The sequence below is a fragment of the Carcharhinus amblyrhynchos genome, chromosome 17 (assembly GCF_965287045.1).
Source record: "Carcharhinus amblyrhynchos chromosome 17, sCarAmb.v2.hapA, whole genome shotgun sequence".
Taxonomy (NCBI): Eukaryota; Metazoa; Chordata; class Chondrichthyes; order Carcharhiniformes; family Carcharhinidae; genus Carcharhinus; species Carcharhinus amblyrhynchos.
Window position 1 is genome coordinate 36,807,142 of NC_137340.1, and position 19,780 is coordinate 36,826,921.

At 39.0% G+C, this 19,780-nt stretch overlaps 1 protein-coding gene across 3 annotated transcripts in view; it reads left to right on the forward strand.

Annotated features, from left to right (window-relative positions):
- Nucleotides 1–19,780, forward strand: part of atrnl1b (attractin-like 1b) — an 883,775-nt gene that overhangs the window by 177,575 nt on the left and 686,420 nt on the right. For all 3 annotated transcript variants that reach the window (XM_080205830.1, XM_080205831.1, XM_080205832.1), the window contains one exon: nucleotides 2,303–2,457. In XM_080205830.1, the coding sequence (XP_080061956.1) occupies nucleotides 2,303–2,457 (155 nt within the window). The remainder of the gene's footprint in view (nucleotides 1–2,302; nucleotides 2,458–19,780) is intronic.

The window sequence follows — 19,780 nt, forward strand, 5'->3', positions numbered from 1 at the left end:
ACCTAACCCGCACATCTTTTAAACAGTGGGAGGAAACCCATGCAGACACGAGGAGAACTTGCAAACTTCGTACAGACAGAAAACTTGTACACTAAAGTTCCATTTAAGATCATTGCCTAAAGAAATTATCAATTGCACACATTATGGAGACTTCACTTCCAGATCCATTCCTTCTCGAATGTTAATCAGATTCTAAAAGTGGCTCATAGTTACAATTGCCAGATTAATGGACACAATACTAGATTGTGTAATGATTGTCATCACCATTTAAGATTAAACAAGCATGGTCCATAGGGAGATCAATTAAAAAAACCTACATTTCAAAGTAACAAAAAACGTAGTGAGAAATGTAAATGTGGATCAGCTTACACCAGTTTTTTTTCGCTGTTCGTGTTCTCTGCCTTCTAAATATGCGTTTGTGATTGGAGACTTCCTGTGCATCTCTCTGGTGTGACACAATGCATATCAAGTTATGCATTGAAGCTATAAAGCAGGTTGATTGATAAAAACCTAGTTCTAATGTTTTAACTTGTTTTCAGATCAACTTTTTGGAGGAAAGAGTTGAGAGAGTCTGATTTTTCCCCATGTATATGATGCTTCCAATTGTGCCAATTCTGACTTATTTCAATGGATATTGTTAGTAAAAACAGCAATTGCATTCACATAACACGCTTCATGTTGTTGGAATCTTCCAAGGTGCTCCAAAGCTGGTGAAATATTTTTCAAGTATAATCACTGTGTCACAGACAAAATGAGAAGCAATCTGGGCACAGCGACATGTCTCAAAAGTGAGATAAATAAGCAGATTCTTTTGGTTTTAATCTTTCATGGGAAGGCCTTTTTTTTGCCTGTCTCTAATTACCCTTGAACTGAGTGGTGTTTTAGGCCATTTTGTGGGCCAGTTAAAAGTCAACCACGTTATTTTGTGTTTGAAGACGCATGTAGGCCAGACCTAGTAAGGATGGCAGACTTCTTTCCCTAAATAGTATTCGTGAACCTGATGGATTTTTGGAACAATCATTGATGGTTGCCATGGTCACTATTACTGAGACTAGATTTACAATTCCAGATTTATTGTATTAAATTTGATCAGCTGTGGGGTAGATTAGGAACCCATGTCCCCAGAGCATTAGCCTGGGCGTCTGGATAACCAATCCATTAACATTACCACTATGCAACTATTTCTCCTGATAATTTGTGGTTAGCACTATTGCTTAAGGGATATGTGTTACCCAGCACAATGGAGAACCTTCCAGCCTCTTCAAATATGCTTTGAGATTCATTATGCCCATTTCAGAGGGAAGACATGAATTCACTCCATATTCAAAAGTCCATCACTCCGACTGTGCAGCACTTGCACAGTTCTGCAGTGAAATGTTAGTCTAGATTATTAGTTAAAAGTGGGGCTTTACCCTCTTCATTCCAAGACAGTGTTATGACTGATAAAAGACTGCAACTACAAAGAAGTAAATACATTCACCTGTGTGTTTGCATAGAAAATAAAAATAAAATAAAAATGCTCAAGGTGTTGTATTTCTTTTCTCACTAATTGTTAGTTTTACTCCAATTTAAGTTAAAGTTTACCCAATTATGATGGTTGACCTTTAGTAAAGTTTCCAGTCGATATATTAATGTGTGAGCATTTGTGAAAAAATATTAGCGAAGAATTTCAGGAATTGATCCAGTTTTACTTGAGCCAAACATGTGCTTCAGTTATTTCAGCACATACTGTTCAATATGTTCATTCAGTTTGGTGACAGAAAATGTGAATAACATTTGTGAAAGTAAACCTATTAACCTGTGCTGTTGTTCAGTATTCTTCCTGAATTAACAATCCAGAGAGTGTAAGTTCAAATCCCACCATGGCAGTTTAAGAAGCTGGATTTGGTTTATAAAATCTAAAATGCAAAGATGGTAGTAGTAAATATAATCATGAAGCTATCAGATATTCATTAAAATCCAACTGGATCATAATGTCCTATATGTCTGCTGTCCTTGCCTAGTCTGTGATTCAAGCCTAATTGTCATTTAAAGTGGTATAGTGTCAAATGGGAGAAAGTCCACCACTGCCACCTTGGAACACAGAGCAACAAATGCCAGCCTTGACTACGAAACCACTTCTCAACCTTGTTGAGGCATTTAAATTTATTTACCAGTGAAATTTACTATTGAATCTATAGATCTCTAAATAACACAATTATTTTTAAAGCTTCATGGTCATATTTTGGTACTTTCTATAATTTGCATATTCTATAGTTTTCTAGTAAAATGTCCTATTTTCCTTTCCTTAAAAAAAACTTAGGACGATCCTCAAGGAAAGTGGATTTGCTCGTTATCTACATTCAGCTGTCATCATCAGTGGGGCGATGCTCATTTTTGGAGGGAACACCCATAATGACACATCTCTGAGCAACGGAGCAAAATGTTTTTCTGCTGATTTCCTAGCATATGATATTGGTATGTATGGCTATGTAAAACTATCCTTTGGAATATGATATATTTTGGTAAATCTTATTAATTCTGATCGTTCAAGCACCATTTTGTAACATTTTTTATTAAGTGGCTACAAAAATAATGTTAACACTCTGCAGATTCATCCCATGTAACGGTGCATGTTTTCAAGTTAAATATGATAAACAGCAACAATTCCCTTGTTTCTGCATTGTAAGAACTTTTTATTCACCCACGTTGTTCGTTTCCTTTCTCATCCTAAGTATCAGGCTCTTTCATTCTCCACCCTTGAACGTCTTATTCTGTCTGTCGTCTTCCTTCCCACCCATTTGATTGTCACATAAACAGTTCAGTATTTATAGAACCAATATACAGCAGACAACTTACCACTTACAGCGTCAGTTAACTGTTGTCTGCTCCCAATCATCATCTTTCTTGCCTTGCCCCTCATTTACCTGTTGCCCCTCGGCAGTGTTATTCAAAACAGTGTCAACTTCCATGTGTTTTCATGACGTCCAACTAGATGAGCAGAAATTTCTTGCAACTAAATATTAGAAAGGCTGAAGTCCCACTGCCTTTGATCTCTGGCACATTATCTGTTCCTGTAGCCACTGATTCCATCCCTCTTGTCTATTTTGAGACTGAATCAGACTGTTCACTACCTATTGTATTTGACCCTAAGATGGTCTGATGACCATATATCTATACCATTGTTCAGGTTGTTTATTTCCATCTCAGTAGCATTGCCTGTCATCACCCTTGCTTCATTTCATCTATTGAACTCTCATCCATGCCTTTGGTATCTCTAGACTTGACTATTTCATCACCAAGAATTGGCCAGCCTGCTGCACTACCCTCCATAAACATGAGGTCATCCAAAACTTTGCTTCACTTGTCCTAATTCCAAATTCTATTCATTTATCACCCTTGTCTTGTCGACCTTTGTTGTCTTTCATCTGATCAACACCACAAAAATACTCAGTAAGAAGGCCCCCAACACCAGGTTGAAGTCCAACAGGTTTATTTGGAATCATGAGCTTTTGGAGGCACTCCCCTGATGAAGGAGCAGCGCTCCGAAAAGTCATGATTCCAAGTAAACCTGTTAGACTTTAAACTGGTGTTGAGACTTCTTACTGTGCCTACCCCAGTCCAACATCAGCATCTGAACAATCACAAAAATACTAATTTTCTTTTCAAATCCCTTCATGGCTTTACTTGCTACTATCCCTATAACTTGTAGCATTGCAGTCTTCAGTTCTCTTCCAGTTCTTGCTCTGCCCGCGCACGCACGCACACACACACACACACACACACACACACACACACACACACACACACACACACACACACACACACACATTGCTTGTTTAAGATAATCCTTGTAAATTACCTCTTTGACCAAGCTTTTTGTCATCTGTCCTAATACTTTCTTATAATGACTCAGTGTCAAACTTTATTTGATAACATCCCTGTAAAGAGTCTTGGGGCATTTTGTTATGTTAAAGAACATAAGAACATAAGAAATAGGAGCAGGAGTAGGCCATCTAGCCCTTCGAGCCTGCCCCGCCATTCAATAAGATCATGGCTGATCTGTTGTGGCTCAGTTCCACTTTCCCGCCCTCTCCCCATAACCCTTAATCCCCTCTCTTATCAAGAACCCATCAACCCGCTTCTTAAAAATATTTAGCGAGGCAGCCTCCACCACTTCAACGGGCAGAGAATTCCAGAGATTCACCACCCTTTGAGTGAAGAAGTTCCTCCTCAACTCCGTTCTAAACCGCCTCCCCTTTATCTTGAGGCTGTGCCCCCTAGTCCTACTGTCTTTTTTGAGCGGGAAGAGTCTCTCCACCTCTATCCTATCCATCCCATTCATCATCTTATACGTCTCAATGAGATCTCCCCTCATTCTTCTAAACTCTAACGAGTACAAGCCTAGTTTATTCAGCCTCTCCTCATAGCTCAATCCCCTCAACTCCGGCATCAGCCTAGGTGCTATGTAAATTCAAATTGTTGTAGGAAACAGTTGTACTGATCAATAATTGCCTACCTGTAGTTGACTTGCCCTGAGAAGCAAAAAGGGGAGCTGAAGGGTTCTTATGACAAACAAACGACCATGTGAAAGAGTAATTCACAATATAAGGGACGGAGTTTACCTTTTGTAACAATGCTGGTTCCTTGATACTGTAAATACTCTCCATAAATCATCTTTAACGCTATTCAGCCTTTTGCCTTCTAAGTTTTCTCAGTGCCAGAAATAACAAGCATAGTTAAGAATGTTTACTTTTGCATGGCTCCTTCAGTTATTTAACTAGTTTTACTTCAGATGGATGTTTATTTTTATTTAGCTGTGCAATACTTATGATTCATTGGTTGTGTGTCAACATTAAATGAACCTCTTTGCTTGCCTGTATGTAACTATTTGAGCTCTTAGCTTCCTCCGGATGCCACCCACTTTCTAGTTATTAAGGTTAAGAGATGCTTGGATGATGTACTGGTTAACTTCCTACAGACTGATGAAACTTTCTACCCCTTGAGGGGGAATCTTTCACCAGGACTCCATATCTCTCCTGATCAGTGACTGCCCTTTTATCACTGTTCAATGTAAATCTGCTCTCCTCTATGTAGCCTCAGGGAACAGTGTACTTCAGGTCGATTTTATTTCCTCACCAATTCATTATCCCCTTTGAAGGTACTGGACTTCAGTTTTACAGGTTCTAATTATCCTCTACTGTTTCATCCAGTTGGTCATTATCCATGTTGGAATCATGATAATGTATGTTGATGATGACGTGGTACATTACAACTGAAACCCATAGCATCCGTAAACAAAAATGATTTTAGATGTACTGGACATATATGGATCAGATGTGTAAACCATTGTGGACTCTCCCTTTCCTCAAGGCCATGGATCAGTTATGATCCCCAGTTTCTAACCTGGCTAAAAGTAGCTAACTCAGGGCAGTCAGGGAATATTCAGTTATTTTTAAGGATCATTATAGGCAAAGAATCAAAAGCAATTTTGCCTCTTAAGTTTCCACTTGTTAACGTTTGTGATCCAGCTGATAATGCTAGACAAGTCAAATCCCAGAGTGAAACCTTGCTCAACAGATCCTAACTTTGTTTTTTTCAGAAATTGTGGAAGTCAGTTACTGAATGCATTCACAAGATTCTGCCAGTGTAGTTAACACAAAGAATAAAACTTTTATGAAGCAATGAAAATGAACTGCCTTGCACTAGACACAAAGGTTGGATAGATTTCAATGCAAGCACCAGAAAATGCTTCAAACTCTCTGTCCTGTTTATTCCAGCCATATCCTTGTGGACTCAAAACCTCACTGAAGGTTTGCCACTAACTCAACACCAAGGCCACCTGCTTGGGCTGGCTCAGTTGCAAACTGTTTTCCTTCCAGTGGATTTCTCAGTATGCACTACATGCTTTTCCGCAGGTGGCATCTCTTCCTAAGACACCCAAAAACCACAATCCCAACTCACTATTAATTCAACTTCGGAGAAAACACGTGGGTTCTCTAAAGTAGTCTTTCTTGAGCGTTTAGAACTCCTGCCTCCACTGTCTCTGGCATTCACACTGACTAAACTGTCTTTTTGTCTCCGTGTCTTTGTGTGTCCCTGGATCTCTGTCACAAAGCAACAACACAGTTTTTTCAATGTTGCTTTTCCCTGTTCAATTCACTAAACCACTAACCCCTTTTTCCCTCAAGGGTTGTAAAGTCAGACTAAGAATGCATGCATACAAACATGGTCTCCAGACTTCCTGGCACCAAGCTTATAAAAAACACTAAATGAAACTAGAGTCATGGTTTACCTTTCATAACACACAAATACAAATATAAACTAAATATTAAAATTTATACGTGGTTCCTGACACTTTAATATTACTTCATCTATGATTCATCCCTTTCCACCCCTACCCAGATATTTATTTAAAGCATTATACAGTTAATACATGTGAGGGATGTTATTGAATTAATAAGCTTGCATGTTATGGGGGAAAAATAGAAATCTGTAATCAAACCATAGCATTATTTGTATCAAAGGTTTTATGGCAATGTAGATAAGATTTGGATGAATGAAAATTGAATGTTAAAGAATAATGTTCTTGGTGTTTGGGAAGAATTAAAATAATATCTTTGATTATTCCATTTATGTTGTTTTGGGAACTTAGAATGTTGTGATTCTATTTGCAAACGAATATATGTTGTACTAGAGATATGTTAGGGTAACCTTAGACTTCATAGATACTTTTCAGAATAGATATTTTCTGCATTGGTTTGAGTATTTGATTTTGACTTTTGAACATTTGTAATGTGGAGAAGTTGTTTATAATTTACTTCAGTTATTAGCTGTTAGTGGAATTGTAAAGTTAAAATAGCTGAATCACATATTTTCAATTTTAGATAGCAATTTTCTTTAGTACTGTATGGTGCATACATTACTTTGGAGAATTGTTAGATATTGCACATTGAAGCTAGTTCTTCAGATCGACTATTTTCAGGAACTGCTTTCTTAAATTCGGAGTGCAAAAAGAAAAATAGTTCCTCTGTGTATGCATCTGGTTTTCTTTCTTCTGTAGGTTTTCTAAAAATAATGCAATCAATGGATTAAATTTTGTTGCTAGAGGAATAGAGTTTAAAAATAACAAGATTATGTTGCAGCTGTATAGGGTGTTGGTGAGGCCACACCTGGAGTGCTGTGTATAGTTTTGGTCTCCTTGCTTGAGAAGGGATATACTGGCACTGGAGGGGGTGCAGAGGAGATTCATTAGGTTTATTCTGGAGTTGAGAGGGTTGGAGACACCGAGTAGATGGGGGATATACTCGTTGGAATTTAGAAGAATGAGGGGAGATCTTACAGAAACATGTAAGATTATGAAGTTAATAGATAAAATAGAAGCAGGGAAGTTGTTTCCACTGGCAGGTGAAACTAGAACTGTGGGGCATGGCCTCAAAATAAGGGGGAGCAGATTTAGGATTGAGTTGAGGAAGAACTTGTTCACACAGAGTTGTGAATCTGTGGAATTCCTGCCCAGTGAAGCAGTTGAAGCTACCTCATTGAATGTTTTTATGGCAAGGATAGATAAATTTTTGAACAGTCAAGGAATTAAGGGTTATGGTGAGTGGGCGGGTAAGTGGAGCTGAGTCCACAAAAAGATCAGCCATGATCTTGTTGAATGCAGAGCAGGTTGAAGGGCCAGATGGTTGCTCCTGCTCCTAGTTCTTATTCTGTTATGTTGTATGTATCTGTCAAAAATGCACAATGAAAAAATCTGAAAGATGTATCTCGATCGCATTAGTCAATGCGGAAATACCTTGTCTTTAGTTTGTTGCATCAATTGCCCATTAAATAATATTCAATAGAAGTTTGTTTTATTTTATTGGAGTAAAAGTCTTAAAACATTACATCTTGTCTTTCAGTTATTTCCATCAATTGCTGGAAAATTCATCCCTTTTTAAGTTATTAGTCTCAGTCGGAATTGTAATACCAAGAAGACCCAAACTTTCTAAGTAAACCTCATTTGCCTGTAGAATCATAGAATCATACAGTGCGGAAGAGTTCCATTGAGTCTGCACAGATGCATCAATCCAAAGTGGAGTTTTAGTTTTGCACGCATTCTTTTGTTTTTGAAATAGCTGTAAAATGAACTACTTAGATTCCAGAAAAAGAAGTTGGGAAAATGATTTGAAGAAGTATGGTTAGAAATCTTGTAAACAAATTAAAAATTGTGTTTATGTGCAGCTGCTATGAATCTCAACTTCGATTTAAGGGACCAAAAAACCTTAAGTACCCTTTGTGTGCCAGAAAAATTAGTTGTTGTTTCCAAATTAATTAAATGGTGAGATCAATAATGAACATTTAACTTGTTTGGTAACTACAAAGAGCATAATTGTTAGAAACAGCGTTGTTTAAATTAAAACAGCAACTTAGTTTCTCCATGAATGAAAAACGTACAACTGACTGAAGCAACTTAACGTTTGTAAATGCTGGACCAAACATTGATTTTGTGGTATTTTAATAATTTCAAGATATAAACAGTGCTGTAGTTTTGGAATGGAATGTTTTGGGATGTTGAAGGATAATGTTGTGGCAAGTGATCATGCATGTTAATTAATGTGACAAAGCTTCAGCAGCAATCCATTAGCATTGTTTTTCTACAAAAACAACAAGCATTTATATAGTACTTACCATGTAAAACATTCCAAGTTCAACTATGTGTCCAAACCTGATCAAAGAAATGAATTCTAACGAGCGTCTTCAAAGAGGAAAAAGAGATGGTGGTGTCTTGAGTGTTTAGGGGAGAATTTCAGAGCTTCAAGTCCAGGTAATTGAAGAATGACCCCCAATGATGAGGCAATTAACATCAAGGATCCTTGGTCAGAATTAGAGGAGCACTGATATCTTGAGTTGTGAAGTTGAATGAGATTATAGAGATGGGGGCGAGCCCCCTGGGGATGCAGGATTTGACAGCAGGGATGAGAATTTTAAAATAAAATACTTGTTTAATTGATAGTGTAAACTTGTTTCGCAGTGTAACCCAGGAGCATATGGGTGATGAATAAATGGGCTTGTGGTGGGTTTGGAGTGATAGAATTACAGATGGCTTCAAATTTACTGAGGATAGAATGTGGGAGACCAGCCAGGAGTATGTTAGGGTAATTGAGTCAAATTTTAATTCTGATTTAAATTCTTATTTTAAACCTGTCAGTTATGGAAACATAAGGACAGAAGTGGACTATTTAGTCTTTTGCTCCTGTATAGTTATTTCATGAGATCATTACTATTGGTGAGCTAACTTTAAATACCCAATCTTGATCCATATCCTTTGGGATGTTTTAAATGAATAGGATTTGAAATGAAAAAGGAACACATTAGAATTGTTCTTTGTGAAAAAGAATTTCAACTTCTATCACTTAATTACTACCTAACTTCACTCCTGAAAGGCTTGGCTCTAATTTTTAAACGATGCCCCTCATCCTGAATTCTCCAACCAGTGGAAATAGCTTTCCTTTCTCATCCCATCAATTTCCCTTATGTCTTAAGCTTAACAATCCAAACCTTTTGTAACTTGAAGAAATATTTTCAAAAGATCAGATGATTTGTTGTCTAAATTCCTGCATTGGAATTCTTCTCTTCCCTGTATTAGTGGGATGCTTTTATTCTTGATATTTGTATACTTTTGATTTGGAACTACACTATTGTTTTTTGTTATCAGTTAAACTTTAAGGAGGATTATAATATTCTTGGCTAGACACTCCATAATTATAATTGATCAAAACTAAATTTGTTGCATTCACATTGGAGTGGGTTTAGTTCGTGGCATAATTTGCATTCAAAATATGTTTGATTACCTGACCATCCTGATTTGTCAATTTGCTTTGTGGTTGACTGACTAGATTTACTTAATAGAATTTACTTGGCGGTTTTGGTTGGAATGTTCTGTGCACCTCCTGGTTAACTTAGCTTATACAGTATTGAACTGCTAAGATAGGTGCAGGGGAAATCTTATTTTTTATTGTTTCAGTATGACTGCACAATTATGGATATATCTTAGAATAACCTGAAAATCCAAATTAATCCTTTTCCTGAATATCTTCCACACACTATATATAATGTACACAAACAATTAAAATCCCATGTTCTGAATAGTGTCAGTGCAGTACTTTGTTTAAACCTATTTCTATTTGGATTATTGTCATGATTATTTCCATCGTATGAGAGATGTTTTATTGGATCATTGAGAATCCCATTTTATACCAAAGATTTGGAAATTGTGCATTGTTTAGACATTCACTGTTTTCCATTCGGAATTTTCAATTAGTTTTTAAGTTAATGTACTCATCTGAACTGATTTGAATGTCTAGTTTGCAGTCAGCTTGTAAAGTTGGTCAGCTGCAAGCTTTTGTTGCAGATCAGTTTTATTTGATTTTATCTAGGGTTCCAAAACATGGCTGAGCAACTCATCCAGACATTCGTAAACAGAGTCTACCAGTCTTGTTAAAAAATCACTTTCAAAGATCAAACCTCTGAATTTCCTGAAAGCTGCGTCAACTCAGACTACGCCCATGATGCACATCCCCCGGGGTTTTGGTCTCATTTCCTGAGACTGTGATCGCTGGATTTCTGAGTCTGCATTTCAGTCTCTATGCATGGGAGCAATTCAATCTCTTTTGTAGCTGGCTAGCTTTGCTCTTGAATTTCACTAAGCTCCAATCTCCACAGCTGTACCAAATTATATAAATGGCTCCCAGGGCTCTTTTTGAGCCCCAGCCCTTTCCAGCATGGAATCAGTGACCACCTTAGCTCTCCTGGGCTTGTGCTGCACAGAAATATTGAATGGTTCCTGAGACTTTGCCTGACCACTTAGAAGTAGCTAATAGCAAAACTTTTGCTGCCTGGAACCTGCAAGTAGTAGTACCTTTTCAGTATGGCTTTCTTCATTGCTGTAGAACACTTCCCCAGCAACGCATACAGATTGCAATTATTTGCAAGCAGCATAGATACCTCTTCAGTTCTCCAGCTCACTAAACCCACCTGTTGTTTTATGATCTTCCCTTTTTAACTGTTAATCTAAGTCAATATGACCCCAACTTTTTACGTGTGCTAGTCTTCAAGCTGCGTTAGTTGCATTTTTTCCCATTTTCTGCAGTTAACGTTAATCTTTGCAGAACTAAAAATTGCCTCCCTTCCCAGAACTAAAAATTATACGCAAAATATTACTATGAATGAACCATTAACTAGCTATTTATAACACCTGATCCCTCTGATTCTTTAGATAAAAGCTGGTTTTGATCACATAACCAATGCTGACACTCAGCCAATCAGAATGGTTTAGAAGTCGAAAACCACCCCAATACAATCGGAGATAGATGATCATGATCTTGCATACTTGGATAATTGGTCTCATCAGCTTTCTTTTGTTGAAATGCAAATGTAGAGCTGTAGAACCTAGGAGTCTATTGATACTACGTTTTGAGTAAATTTCAAACAGTGGCAGGTGTGAATTCCACAGATAACGTTTGTATTTGCATGTATGTATCAGGGGAAGGCCCTCACTCAAGTTAAACTTTCTGGAAGCTCGTTGGTTTGTATTGGATAAGCATAGATAAGCAGAACCTGACCCTCCTCAGTCGCCATCTTAATAGTTCATCAGTGTCCATTTTAACAACTAAAACACAGTTCCATAAGCTTTCATGCAAGTTCAGTCCATGTGCAAAGTTAGAAATATGGCATGTCACTATTTCTAATTTGGGAACAGTACCAACCAATATGTACTATAAGCCCACTCTGAAAGTTAATTTTTGTACATCAATTGTATATAAATTGTTGAATTATGTTCAGGTGGAGACTATTTGTTGGGGCTTTTCCTTCAGCACATAAAGGGACATCTTCTGAAATTGTGTTGAGTTGTGTTAGGGAGCAGCCATCTCGAAGGTCAACCCATGGAAGGAGGCTGGCCAGGATGGGGTACCCAGATGAGCACTCAGACCTTGGGTGGATCAGTTGGTGGGGGGTATTCACAGACATTCAACCTCTCTTTACAACAATCTGAAGTCCCTATCTGCTTCATGAAGATGACTATTATCCCAGTACCTAAGAAAAACCAAGCAGCATGTCTTAGTGACTATTGGCCAATGGCTCTTGACATCCATCATTATGAAGTGATTTGAAAGGTTAGTCATGGCACAAATCAATTCCAGCCTCCTGGACCACCTGGATCTAGTACAGTTTGCCTACCACTGAAACAGGTCCACGGCAGACGCCATCTCCCTGGCCCTGCACTCAACCGTGGAACACCTAGATAACAAGGACACCTAGGTCAGACTCATATTTATTGACTACAGCTCAGCCTTCAACACTATTATTCCCATAAAACTCATCTCCAAACCATGTGGCCTGGGCCTGGGCACCTCCCTCTGCCACTGGATCCTGAACTTCCTAACTCATAGACCACAATCAGTGAAGATAGATAACAATACCACCTCCACGATCATTCTCAACACTGGTGCCCCACAAGGCTGTGTTGTCAACCCCCTACTATATTCCTTATGACTGTGTGGCCAAATTCCCTTCCAATGTGATTTTCAAGTTTGCTGATGACACCACCATTGTGGGTCAGGTCTCAAATAAGGACAAGACAAAGTACGGGAATGAAACAGAGAATCTGGTGAACTGGTGTGGCAACAATAATCTCTCACTCAACGTCAACAAAACATTGACATCCACTTCAGGAAGTGTAAAGGAGAACATGTCCCTATCTACATCAACGGGGACGAAGTAAAAAAGGTCGAGAGCTTCAAGTTCTTCGGTGTCCAGATCATCAATAACCTGTCTTCGTTCCCCCGTGCTGAGACTATAGTTAAGAAAGCCCACCAACGCCTCTACTTTCTCAGAAGACCAAGGAAATTTGGCAAGTCAGCTGTGACTCAACAACTTTTACAGATGCACCATAGAAAGCATTCTTTCTTACATCACAGCTGTATCACAGTTTGGTATGGCTCCTGCCCTTCCCAAGACTGCAAGGAACTATAAACCGCCATGAATGCCTAATGCATCGTGCAAACCAGCCTCCCATCCATTGGCTCTGTTGACACTTCGTGCTGCCTTGGAAAAGCAGCCAGCATAATCAAGGACCCCACACACCCTGGACATATTCTCTTCTACCTTCTTCCATTGGGAATAAGATACAAGACACGTACCAACCTTCTCAAGAACAGCTTCTTCCCTGCTGCTGTCAGACTTTTGAATGGACTTACCTTGCATTTAGTTGATCTTTCTCTGCACCCTAGCTACGACTGTAACACTACATTGTGCACTCTCTCGTTTCCTTCTTTATAAACAGTATGTTTTGTCTGTGTAGTGTGCAAGAAACAATACTGTACGCTATGTTAATACATGTGACAATAATAAATCAAATCATATATTTGTAAGTCCCATTCTAAATAAATACAAGACTGAAAAAAGGTTAACTCCAGTATGCTCCTTCACCAACTGGCTTTCTGATTATAATGACTTTTTCTTACACTCAGTGTCCTGTAAGGACTGTCTTCCATTCTCCCAGTTTATTTGCTTCTGTTGCATCTGTCTTAATGTTTCTTTCCATACTTACAATATGTTACCTTATTCCCTCCATCATGGTTGACGGGGCTGTAGGCTGTGCCCATGTAATTTCCTGCCCTTGTCCTCTCAGCCTTTCCCCTCCTTCCCAGAAGCATGATAGTGTTCCCCCCCTCCTCACTTTGCACCCCACCAACTTTCATATTAAATAAATGGTTGTCCAATATTTCTGTCGCTTTACGTGATGCCACCTCCAAACGCATTCCCTTCCCTCTCCTTGCGTTTATTATTCTGAAGGGACTCTCTCACACCACACCCTGGTCCAGTCTTGTCCCCAGTATCTTTCCAAGCAAGTGGAAAAGATCAGTACTTTGTTTACTTCCATCCCATTGTCTGGGGTCTCAAATGCTAGTTCCAGGTGAAATTTGCTTCTATTTCTCATATACTATAATTGCCTCTCACTGTACTGTCTCTTTACATTGGTTGACTGCATTTTCAATTAGCTTGTGAGATTGCAGGTATTTTGGTGGCATTTATTTCAGTATGGGATATTGGCTAGCTAGTTCTGGTTTGGCTTCAGGCCAGAATGACTTTGCACAACAGTGAGAGCTAGTGGACATTGCTGATCTCTAATGCTACTTTATTGAGAGTTTTGAGCATGTGGTTTTTCCAGAAGCAATCAGTTAGACTATACATCATTTGAAGAAGGAAGAAAATTCTACAATTCCAAGCACGCTGACTGCCTTCTACATCTTGCCCAAGTGATTATTCTGGAGATGAGTTTTTTTAGTCCAGTCAACTGCAGAAGGCCATTGCAGCTGAACTTAATCCAGTCAACGGCATTTCCTTGCAGGGGATCTGCACGTAGCAATCAGGAGTGAAAACTATGACTGATTTTCACTTCATGTTGAAAAACACCAAGACCAATTGTGCTGCAATTACTAACCCAGCTGAGACTAAACGCAGAACAGATTGGAAAGCAAACATGGAAACTTCTACTTGGTATGGTTCTACTCTACACTGTCTTCACCAGCTGAGTCAGTGTCAGGAGTTTTGCAGCATGGATTTCTGATATTGTATGCTGGGAAAAGTGCATGAATGTAAATCCTGTCCTTAACCTAACCAAATTGCTAATCCAAAAAGTATTAATTGATCATCTTGCTCTGAGTCCTTTGACACATGATATTGGAGATTGCAGCCTCAATCCTATTTTGTGCTGTTATTCCTGTTGAACTGACTGGATAAGAATGGAATTCAACTCATTAGTTGTAGCCAGATTAATTTTAACTAGGCAATTTTTTTTTTAAAACAAAAATCTGCTTGCATTCTTTCATTCTGATGAATGAGAAATTTATGATCTATTTGTTTAAAAAAATCCATTCATGCCAATTTTTTATATAAAGTGCAGAAGAAATCAATTGAGCCAAGATGCCGAAATGTAATTATCTTCCAACAAACACACATCAAGATTTTAAAGCATGAGCATTCAGTTTGGTTTAGTATTAAATAACTATATTTGTTTTTCATTTTATTAAGGTGTTTGGGAAGCTTGTTTTATTATAACAGCTAACTTGATACATCCTATGTGGCTATAGGTGTTTCATAGCCTCATTTATTTGCTGTTTCTTTATAGTATATTGTAAATTCATAAATGCTTCTTATAACATTTTTTGAACAAACTACAGATCTAGTAACTTGCCGCTTGGATATGTTATCCAAAATATAGGCAACAGTAAAATTGAAAATTTAATTAATGTCAATAAGATGCTTCAAGCAGGACAAATAAATTAACTCCCTGACAGAGGAAAATAAACTTTTCATAAATGGCTTGCTGTCTCTGAATACTTGTCCTTTAAAATAGGTCAAATGCAGATGTCTAAATCTTCCATCAGTCTACTAAATAAATTGTATTCGTAATGCATTTTGGGGGGAAAATAGACAAGTGCATTTTGTGGCAAAGAAAATGTTATCATAGAATCTTTACGTTGCAGAATGTGGCCATTCAACCCATTGAGTCTGCAGCAACGTTCCAGGCCTTATCCCTGTGACTCCACGCAGTTGCCCCCCTGAACCCCTAACCTATCTATTTTGGACACTAAGGGGCAATTTAGCATGACCGATCAACTGAATCTGCACATCTTTGTACTGTGGGGTGAAACTGACGCACGTGGAGTAAATCCACGCAGATACTGGGAGAATGTGCAAACTCCACGCACAGTCACCCACGGCCAGAATTAAAGCCAGGTGCTGTGAGACAGCGGTGCTAACCACTATGGCACTGTGCCACCATGCCACTGTCATAGAAACATTTTAGCTGCTAATTCTGGCCATGGGTGACTGTGCGTGGAGTTTGCACATTTCCCAGTGTCTGCGTGGATTTAATCCACGTGCTTCAGTTTCACCCCACAGTACAAAGATGTGCAGATTCAGTTGATTGGTCATGCTAAATTGCCCCTTAGTGTCCAAAATAGATAGGTAGGGGTAACTATGTGGAGTTACGGGGATAAGACCTGGAACATTGGTGCAGACTCAATGGGTTGAATGGCCACATTCTGCAATGTAAAGATTCTACGATTCTGGTACAACATAGTACTACAGTGGGAACTTCAGAAATTGTAATAACCAACTACACCATTCAAGGAACATTTTCCTATTTGGATATATGTTTAATTGTAATGTTGCTTGCAGTAACTATCATGCTGTAATTGCATTGTAATTATATTTTGAAATCTGCCAAGTGCTTGGATTTCTAAAGAAAATTTAATTGACAGTTTTACCCATTGCTACCCTAAATAGTTTTTAATTTCATCTCTAATAACATATTCCCTGAGCAGTTATTATTAGGGTGTGCTGTGTGATTTAATATTTGTGTGCCACCAATGCAGCACTAATTTGTCCCAGTTTATATCTGTGCAGCCGCAGCAATTAAGCTATATATTAAATTTGTAAACTTTGCATTTAGACAGCATCACCTCTGCCAGAGAAAATAAGTGACCTAAACTAGATTTCTGTGCTACAGTTTCCCTTGTCAAAATATTTTTAAATCAATTTTTAAATTGGTTCCTTAATATACAGTTGTTAATATATATATATATATATATATTTCAGCATCCGTATGCATGTTTAAAGAATTTGAAGGCCATCTTTTTGCTTTGTTTGAAATTACCTAGACTTTAAAGTTTGCTTGCATTTTTTGTCCAAAGAAAATTAATGCAGTAAGCCTTATTTTTGTTAATCATTGTCAGGCATCGCATGCAAGGCCAGCATATATTGCTCATTCCTAATTAGATTTGAGAAGGTGATGATGGGTGACCTCTTTGAACTATTGAAGGCCATGTGGTAAGGATAATCAAAGGTATAAAGGAAGAGGAGAAGGCCAATTAGGTCATTGAGTCCATTCTGCCATTGCATTAGATCATTGCTGATCTGTCATCATAGCCCCATGTGCCTGTTTTTGTCCCATATACTGTAATTTTTATTCATTTGTGGGACCTGGGTGTCGCTGGCTGGCCAGCATTTATTGCCCTTCCCATGTTATCCTTGGAAGGCAGTTGAGAGTTAACCATATTGCTGTGGCTCTAGGGTCACAGGTAGGCCAGACTGGGTATGGATGGCAGATTTTCTTCCGTAAAGGACATTAGTGAGCCAGATGGGTTTTTTTCCAACCATGGACAGTGCTTTCATGGTTATCAGTAGATTCTTAATTCCAGGTTTTTAAAAAAAATTGAATTCAAATTCCACCATCTAGTGATAATAGTCTAGTGATAATAGTACTAGGCCATCACCTCCCCGTAATGTATCAGTCTTGTATTTCAAATTAATTTTTGACTTGGCAATAACTGCTTTTTTGTGGAACATTGTTCCACACTTTGTCCACTCTTTGTATCTAGATATGTTCCCTGACTTCATTCTATATTTAGATTTTAAATACACAGAAATTCGGAACAGGAGTAAGCCATTTGGTCCTTTGAGTCTCCTCCACAATCAACATAATCATGGCTGATATTTTATCTCATGCCATATTCCCACTTTCTTCCCCTACCTTTGATATCATTAAAATCTAAATAAATTTATCTCTTCCTTGAATATATTGTGACTTGGCCTCTACAGCCTTCTGTGGTAGAGAATTCAACAGGTCCACTCCCTTTTGATTGAATACATTTTCCTCATCTCGGCCCTAATTGTTCTACTTTGTATTCTGAGACTGTGTCCCTTGATTCTAGGTTCCCCAGGCAAAACATAAGAACATAAGAAATAGGAGCAGGAGTAGGCCATCTAGCCCCTCGAGCCTGCCCCACCATTCAATAAGATCATGGCTGATCTGTCGTGGCTCAGTTCCACTTTCCCGCCCTCTCCCCATAACCCTTAATCCCCTTGCCTGTCAAAAACCTATCAACCCGCGTGGCAGCCTCCACCACTTCAATGGGCAGAGAATTCCAGAGATTCACCACCCTTTGAGTGAAGGAGTTCCTCCTCAACTCCGTTCTAAACCGCCCCCCCTTTATCTTGAGGCTGTGCCCTCTAGTCCTACTGTCCTTTTCTGAGCGGGAAGAGCCTCTCCACCTCTATCCTATCCATCCCATTCATCATCTTATATGTCTCAATGAGATCTCCCCTCATTCTTCTAAACTCTAACGAGTACAAGCCTAGTTTATTCAGCCTCTCCTCATAGTTCAACCCCCTCAACTCCGGTATCAGCCTAGTAAACCTCCTCTGCACTCCCTCCAAGGCCAAAATATCCTTGCATAAGTGCGGCGACCAAAACTACACACAGTACTCCAGCTGCGGCCTCACCAGTGCATCCTCACTGCATCTAGTCTATCCAGCACTGTTTAGAATTTTACATGTTTAATTAGATCTCCTCTCATCCTCCTCAACTCTAGTGAATACAGGCCCAGTCTCTCCTCATAGTCAGTCGTGCCAACTGTGATGTCAGCATACTGAACCTCTGTTTCACTCCCTCTATGGCAAGTAGGAGGGAGATGGAAACTGCATACAATACTCCAGGTGTGATCTCACCAAGACCCAGATGTTCCTACTTCTGACCTCAAATCTTCTTGCAACGAAGGCTAACATACTGTTTGCCTTACTAATGGCTGGCTACACCCTTTTTTTCCACTTTCATTGACTTGTGAACAAGGACACCCAGATCCCTTTATACATTTACATTTCCCAAGATTCACTATTTAAATAATACTTTTCCTTTCTGTTTTTCACACCAAAGTTATAACTTCAGATTTAGCCATGATGTACTGCATCTGACGTGTGTGCCCACTCATCCAACTTGTTGAGATCACCATGAAGCCTCTTTGATCTTTCTCGCAAGTCATCATTCCACCCAGTTTTTTGCATTCATAAACTTGGAAACATTGCATTTGGTTCCCCTATCTAGATCATTTATATATAATGTGAACAACTGGGGCCCAGGCATTGGTTTCTGTGGAGTTTTTTCCAGATATAATTGGTATGAGAGATAAGCAAGAACAAATGGATGTGCTGTGTTTGCACTTGCAGCAAACTTTTGATAAGGTGCCTCTTAAGAGGTTAGAACAATAGAACTTTAAAATCCCTATGTCTCCCAACGTACACACTTTGGACACTGTGACAATTTAGCATGGCCAATCCACCTAGCCCATCTTTGGACTGTAGAAGAAACTGGAGCACTAGGAGGAAACCAAAGCAGGCATGGAGAGAATATGTAAACTCCATACAGTCACCAAAGGCTGGATTCAAGCACAATGCTACGAAGCAGCAGTACTAGCTTGCCATCCAACTTTTGTTTCTATTCTTGTTTCTCTGTCTCTTGCTCCTCGCTCCCCCCTGCCATTCTAGCTTAAATTCTCCATGAGGACATTTAATCCTAGTGTTGCTGAGATGCAGCCTGCTTGTGCCAGTTCGAACTTCCTCAGAACAGGTCCCAACATCCCAGGAATCTGAATCTCTCCCTCCTCCATTTCTCCAGCCACGTATTCAAGTGGATTATCTTTTTTTTCACTCTTGCTAGCAAGTAGCACTGGTAATAATCCTGGGGCTACGACCTCTTGAGGTCCTGCTTTGTAATTTATGCCCTAACTCCGTATATTCTGCTTGTAGGACCTCATCTCTTTGATTCCCAATGTTGTTGGTAGAGATATGTACCATGACCACTACCTGTCCAACTTGTCCCTTCAGAATGCTCTGCAGCTGCTTGGAGACATCCTTGTCCCTGGTCCCAGAGAGGCAACACCTCATCCTGGACTCTCTTTTGCAGTTGCGGCAA